We start from the raw sequence: 7416 nt of genomic DNA, 5'->3' as shown, positions 1-7416 counted from the left end.
CATTCTAGGAGAAAAAAAGTATTATAAAATGAAAGATAAATTTATAAAAAAATGAAATTTTGTTTTAGCATATATAACTTTTTATAGTAAATAAGTTATAAATTATAAGAATAGGTAAAATAAAAAAGAAAGGAAGGAATTTGTGCCTTTTTTAATAAATTAAAAAAATATTCACAACTACATAATTAATGGTAAAAATATAACTATTAGACATTAAAATTGCAAGGACATATTAACAGAAATATTAGATTTGATATTAAAATAAAAATATAAACAATTAATATAAATCTAAAATTTAATTAAAATATTTTTTTAATCAAAAAATGAAATGAAGAGAAATTTCTGCCAAAATTTTTAATAAATTCTTATCATAATTATCAGATTCGGTTTAATTCGGTCGGTTCGATTGAAAATTCGGTTATTCAATCACTTGATCGGGCCGAATCACTTGTAAAATCGGAAGTGTAACGGATCCGGTCGAACCCGGTTTAACCAGGCGAGTTTTTCATAAAACCGATAATTTGGCCGGTTAATTTAACCCGGTCCGGCTCGTGTTTTTTTTCCTAATACCTGAAACGGTGTCGTTTCAGACACCCCCTCCACTTTCCCTTTGGATGAAACCCTAATGCCCAAATGCCAAATCTGAGAGTCTGAGTGGAACCCCCCTAACCCAGCCAGTCTCTGTGCTCTCTCCGCCTCTTCCCGTCACCCTCACCCTCACCTCGTCACTCTCTCGTCTCTCCCCTCACCTCGACAGTCGTCACTCTCAGTTTCTCACGGCCTCACCTCGTCGCTCTCTCAGTCTCTCACCTCGTACCCTCACCTCGGTCGTCGTCGCGGTCCCGTGCCCTTGCCCTCGCTTCGCCGGCGGCAGAAGCAGACGGAACCGGATCTGGTCCCTTGGGTGGTGGTGGTGGTCGTCTTCTTGCTTCAAACGGTCTCTGTCTCGCACCTGGTGTCGACCTCTCCCTTCCCTGCGCTCTTCGTCGCCGGTAGCAGAGGCAACAGATCCCGGTGGGCTGGTCTTCGTTGTCGTCTTCTTGCTTCTCGCCTTGCCGTCAGCTTCTCCCTCGCCATCAGCTTCCTTCGTGCAACCCGATTTGGTGAGTTCCCCTGTTCTTTGTGTTTCCATTTTGTTGCTGCATCACTGCACTTTGATTTTGTTGCCAAAATAATTTGTTGCTGAAAGTGTTGATTGTGTTGCTGAAATTTGTCATTGATTATCATGAACCTTGAATTTGTTGGTGAGTTTCCCCTGTTCCTTCTGTTTCAATTTTCTTGTTTTTTTGTTGCTGCCTGAAAGTTATCATAGTTAAGTTTTTGATGCTGCCTGGAAGTTATCATAGTTATCATAGCTGAATTTGTTGCTAGAACTCTAGAAGTAGAATTTGTTGTTAGCTGTAAGTTGAATTTGATGTTGAACATATCATAAATGTGGTTGTTGCTGGAAGTAGAATTTGTTGCTGGATAACTGAGTTGAGTTGAATTTGTTAATGAACCTTGTTGTTGTGTTGCTTAAAAAATGCTAAATCTTTTGTTGGTGTATGTTAAGGGATAAGAGATAAGAGTGTTGGTCAATAACAAAATCAGTTTGGTACAGTTAGTCAGGGTTTGTTATTCTGATATCTGATCTTTCTCTTTTCCAACTCTGTTATAAATGAAGCTCTTGCATCCCTCTAAGAGGTGTGTAGAATTGATTCATTGATGGAAGAATAAGATGAAGTTAATTCAGTTCACTAGTTTCTTGTACCTCTCTCTTCAAACTCTTCTTTCTTTGTTTCTGATGTTATGCATAATGCCGTGTTTCTTATGGAAGATATAGATGCAAATCAAAATGAGGAAAATGTTGATCAAGCTCCAAATTTATCCTATGAAGATATAGATGTCGATTTTAATTTTTAAGATCACTTGGACTTTATTTATCGATTGTGTTATCTTTTGCTTGCTCTTGTTTGTTTAAATGGAGAAAGTATTTTGTACTAGAAACTAGTTTATTATCTCTTTTTACATCATTAGTTATGTCTAAAAATTAAGAGTGAATATCCCATCCGGTCCCTGACAATTATCTCGAAAGGACAACGAGGCCCCTAAGAAAAAAAACACCCAACCTGGCCCCTGATCTTGTTTTTTTGGGACTGATTAGCCTCTGTGCCAAAAAAAACATTGATTTTTTTTGGCACAGGGGCTAATCAGTCCCATAAAAGTAAATCTCAGGGGCCGGGTTGGTATTTTTTTTTGTCAAGGGCCTCGTTGTCTTTTGAGGTAATTGTCAGGGGCTATTTTGGGTTTTTTTCAAAAAATGAATTAATATTTTATTATTATTATTATGTTTGTTCAGACTTGCATTTTAAGTTTTAATACATAATTTTAATTTTATTTATATAATTTATATTTTTTTAAATTATGGACCGGGTCAACTAGGTGAATTAGTGACCCACCAGTTGAACCAGTGACCCAGTGACCCGGTCATATGATCAGGTTGATTGTCGGTTCGTTTCTGATAACTATGATTCTTACTGTAAATTTGTTCACTTTTAATGTTTGTCTAATTATATATTTATTGTCTACTAAGTATATCGGTATTATAAAATTTGACCTATAAATATATTTGATTTGGTCTTATTTTCGTGTATTGCACGAGTATAAAAACTTGTGATTTTGATCAATATATTATTTTGTTTAGATTTGATTAGATTATTGGAGGGGCCGTTTATGATTTTTATCTTATATTATTGAAGCCGGGCCAAAGATCCATGGAGATGCTAATGATGATATTGAAACATGTAACCTAAATATAAATAGAATATAAGAGAATACCCAAAATCAAACTGAAACAGCAGCTAGCTATGCTGACTGACCATAATGATGCGGAGACGAAGGCAGGGACGGAACTGGTCAGTTGCCCCACGGCAAGAACGCGGAAGCTGGCAGATGTTTCGGATGAGAATATGATGGAAATCTTGCTGAGGTTTCCGGCAAGGACGCTTGCTTCCTTAAGGAGCGTGTGCACTTCATGGAGAAACCTAATTTCCTCCCCTCCTTTCACCTGTAACCACCTTCGTCGTTCATGCTTACTTGATCCAACTTTGACTACGCTACGAATTGCTTATTGCACTTGGGCTTACAGAAATGACGTCAGATGCGGTACTATCGGACTTCTCTCCGTACACTCAATCTTGGACAATCCTTCCGAGCCTACTCAAGTCGATTGCTTCAGGGAACAACGCTACTACGGAATCATTGGTTCTTGCAATGGATTGTTATGCTTGGTTGATGAACATGCCTACAAATACATGCATGCCATCTTGTGGAACCCCTGTACGGGATTCACATTCGAATCACCGGAAATCAGCGGCGAAGTCCGCTTTTGTGGCTTTGGTTACGATTATCTCAGTGACAGTTACAAAATTTTTGCAACTATAAGGACGGAAGGGCCATCTAATTTTGAGTTTAGTACCAGAATTTATACATTTGGGCCAACTTCGTCATGGAGAAAAATTGATGATATCCCAGTAGCCCTATTTGGTGTCCCAAGTGACAATCCTAGTTGGGATGTTAATAGGGAAGGGGAATTTTTCGGTAGTAGCAGATTATGCACTCTTAATTGGTGTGTTAATTACGTGGTTCTTTATTTTGATTTGGGTAAAGAGACTTATGGTCATTTTTCTCTGCCTGATAGTGAAATAGATTTAGATCATCCTTATTATTTTTCAAGGGGGTGCACTCACTTATGTGTCTTGAGAAATTGCCTTTCTCTTTGTTACGGGCATAAGAGTACATACGAGTGGATTGTGTGGCAGATGAAGGAATACGGAGATGCTCAATCTTGGACTAAATTGGCAGTGATTCCGGTCTATGAAAAATTCACTTATCCAGATCCTTGTCGTTGTTTTCAACCTCTTTACATCTCGGAAAGTGATGTTCTTTTGGCATTTTGTCCATTTTTCGGCATAGTTTTGTGTAACTTAAATGATGGGAGCGTAGATTTTCCTGAGATTGACAACTCTGGCATGGGGAACCATCCTGCTTTTTCTCAATGTGTCGGGTATAGGATGGCTTGTATCTACCATGACAGCTTAGTTTCACCAAATGGTCTTCAAAGCAACTCATCCAAAATGCTGCTGCGCTTCATCAAACCCAAACTCAAGCCTATTGACTCTTAAAGCCTGTTTGCGCCTTCTCTTGGTGAAGCCTTTCTAGCACTACCAACTTTGTTATTAATGTTATCGAATTTATTTATCTCAGTATTATGTTCTTGTTTCAATTGGAATTTACGGCTTTATGATAATTCATTTGATCTTCTTCATATTCTTGTCAAATAATTCATAAGAAATTGTATTTGCTCTTGGTATCGTTATTTCTTCTTGTAAATCATTGATTAGGTAAAAAAATTAGTATACAGTTGCACCTTATGATTTTCGATAATAAATCTATTATCACATTAATTTTATTTATTCATACTGAATTGAAATACTACTATTATGACATTAATTTCTGCTGCCCATATGAATATGCTATTGTACCAGCATATTGTTTCTGCAATCTTGTTTCAATCAATTTATAAGGAAACTTATGGAATTCAATTTACTTAATGACATTCAGCTCAATATTCAGGTGATGAGATTTTTGTTGGGTTCTCCTAACTCTTGGGTCAAGTTGGTAAAATCATTGATTCATATATAGTTGGTAATGTTATGCTCATGCTTTCAAGATTTTTAGGCTTTAGAATAAAAATACCACATTATGTTAAATTGTTTATCATTGATTGTATTCAAGATTGTTGTTTGGAATAAAAGAAGGGAATAGATTAATGTATTATGTCTTCATCCTTTTAAACTTGTCTATTATTTTCCACTCATGTCCCTCCAACATTTATTAAGTCCGCTTATTAGTTGTTTTTAGATTCTATACTTGTTTGATATTTTTTTATGACATTAAAAAATAAAATTGTTTACATATTTGTTGTTGATGCAATTAGCATTTTTTAGCTTTCCAATTTCTTCTTCGATAATTTAGATATTACCCCACCCCCCAATTCTTCTTAAACTCATATAAGTAATGTATACAAAATTGATGACAAGGCTGTTTAGACTTTATAGAATGGTCTGTGTATCAGAATAATTAATGACCATCTTCAAGTTGCGAAAGTTTCATGAGATTTTGAAGCATTATATAGAGGCTATTGAATGCTGATCACGATTTCTCCTTTGTTCAAAACTGCATTTCAAGTTATAGGTGCTTATGTTATAGTTAGATTCTGAGTTGCTGTATAAAAATAATAATAAAAGAAGATAAGATTGCACTTGATTTAATTAAAGCTTCTACAATAAATACATGGACTTTAAGAACAATTTCCAACGTTCTGTTTTGTAGTTAGATTCATCCTTTGTCTTTAAATTTATGTTTCAACACTAGTTTCCTAATTATGGTATTCTCATGTCTGTAGAGACAGTAGAGTGAGGTAGTAATTCGAATTATATTGTATAGAATTTAGATTATACAAGGATGTCTCATGTAATGTTTAGTGTACTGATCTTTTACATATGATTCTCTTTTTCTTTCTTTTCTGAGTCGAGCTTTATTTACAAAAGAGTAATGCTAGGAACCAAAAGGGTATTAGCCAAAAACCAGCCAAATACGTTTGGGTGAATTCAAAATTTCTACGAGTTAATATATATAGATGTTTCTTCTGCTAAGTATCAGAATGTTTCTTTTTCATACTAAATGGATGTTCTTTTATATATTTTTCGAATTTTTTTGTATTACAAATGTGAATGTCTCTATTTCTTTAAAATTTTATAATTTTTTTTAAATTATAACTGGATATTTCTTTTGTTAAATATTAAGATATTTCTTTTTTCCATATTAAATGTATTTTTTTATATTTATGTAATTATTTAAAAATTTCTTTTGACTAAGATCAAGTGTGTAATTTGTAGTCAACACCCTTCTCTTCAACTACCCGTTCATCCTTTCAAAACCACATCTGAAACCAAATCCCCACTCCAACCGAGAGCCCCCCTCCTCTGTCCGTCCACCTCCCTTCATCTCTTATACTTCTTTTTTTGTTTAGTCCAGCTAAAAAAAAAAACAGAAACAAAAAAAAGAAAAATTTAGCATTACTTTTTATTTTCTTTTATTTAAATTTCTGCATCTCTTTCTTGGTTGCTGGCGGTGTCCGGGAGCACACAGTTGCAGTGCTGGCAGCAAGTTCTATAGGCTCTGCGGTAGAGATTTGAACGAGATGATAACCGGCACCTTGCAGCACATACTCCGTTACAGAGGAGTGAGTTTCAGTGAGGAGGCAGAGAGAATCTGAGAGAGAGAGAGAGAGGAATTTGTGTGTGTGATTGTTGGAGGTGAGTAGGTTAATATGAGAAAGAAAAGGAAGATTTTTATAGTTTTAATTAGGTTTTAATTAAATTTTAAATTTAAAAAATTTAAAATTAATTAATTATTAATATAAATTAATGTGGTTTTGTTTAGTTTTTGGCTCGCATCTACTTTTCCTTTACAAAATTATCAAAATCAAGAGTTTGTTGTTCATGCTTTTGTTGATTTTAGTGAGGCCTTTTTTTATTTATATTTTGTTTTGAAGCTGCTTTTTATATGTTGTTTTGATTCCCTTTTGTACTTGATTTTGTTGTTGTCTATTTGTTTCTAAGGTTACTCAGTTTAGATTTTAATTTTTTGTCTCTCTCAATTGCTTTTGTGATTTGTGTGGAGCATGGGAAGCAACATGTTTCTTCAATTTTTCATTTTATTAAAAAGAGATTAAGGACTTCTGATGATTTGAACCCATTATTCTATTGTAACACATGGTTCAAATGTACCTTGACAAAAAGAATCCGGTAGGGATCTTTGCTTTTGTGAATTGAATATTGAATGAGCAATGCTACATGTGTCATATGGTCAATAAATATTATTATTTTTAGTTAGTAATAATTTATTTCCTTATTTATAGATATTTTGTGCACAAAAAATATAAAATTTGTATTTATATTTATTAAAATTTTGTATACATAAAATAAAACGATTTGCATCTACACTTTTTCAGAATTTACATATATAAATTAGTAAAATTTATTTATTAAAGATAATTTAGTATTTATGTTGGTCAAATAATGACAAAAAATACTAAAAGTTATTGGCCTCAAAAACTCTCATTGAAAAGCCGTTTGCTTCCGTCAAATCTTTTTTCCTTGTTACATTTATGTATGGCAACGATTTTGATTTCTATGAAGTTACATTTAGCTTTGAGAGGATGTGGTGCTTATTTACGTGACGAATGCCACTCCCTCCAGAGGTTAGGCCTGACATTTATTAATTCATTGCTTCTCAATATTAATTTGATTATCAATAAGTATAAATATGGTTTAATAATTTTTTTAATTCTTATTTAATATTTGTTTAAGT

General features: G+C 34.0%; 1 protein-coding gene across 3 annotated transcripts; it reads left to right on the top strand.

Annotated features, from left to right (window-relative positions):
• On the top strand, positions 966-4452 carry LOC107613867 (F-box/kelch-repeat protein At3g23880). 3 transcript variants are annotated; one of them, XM_016316043.2, is made up of 2 exons: positions 966-1103; positions 2739-4452. In XM_016316043.2, exon 2 carries the CDS (start codon positions 2847-2849, stop codon positions 4161-4163), a length of 1317 nt encoding a protein of 438 aa, XP_016171529.1. In that variant the 5' UTR covers positions 966-1103; positions 2739-2846; the 3' UTR covers positions 4164-4452. The 3 variants fall into 3 exon arrangements, with proteins under 3 accessions (XP_016171529.1, XP_016171528.1, XP_020965688.1); XM_016316042.2 differs by having other exon boundaries at positions 972-1103; positions 2684-4452; XM_021110029.1 differs by having other exon boundaries at positions 990-1103; positions 2694-4452.

The sequence above is a fragment of the Arachis ipaensis genome, chromosome B08 (assembly GCF_000816755.2).
Source record: "Arachis ipaensis cultivar K30076 chromosome B08, Araip1.1, whole genome shotgun sequence".
Classification (NCBI taxonomy): domain Eukaryota; kingdom Viridiplantae; phylum Streptophyta; class Magnoliopsida; order Fabales; family Fabaceae; genus Arachis; species Arachis ipaensis.
The sequence above is the reverse complement of the archived record's forward strand: the minus strand, read 5'-3'. Positions and strand labels throughout refer to the sequence as shown.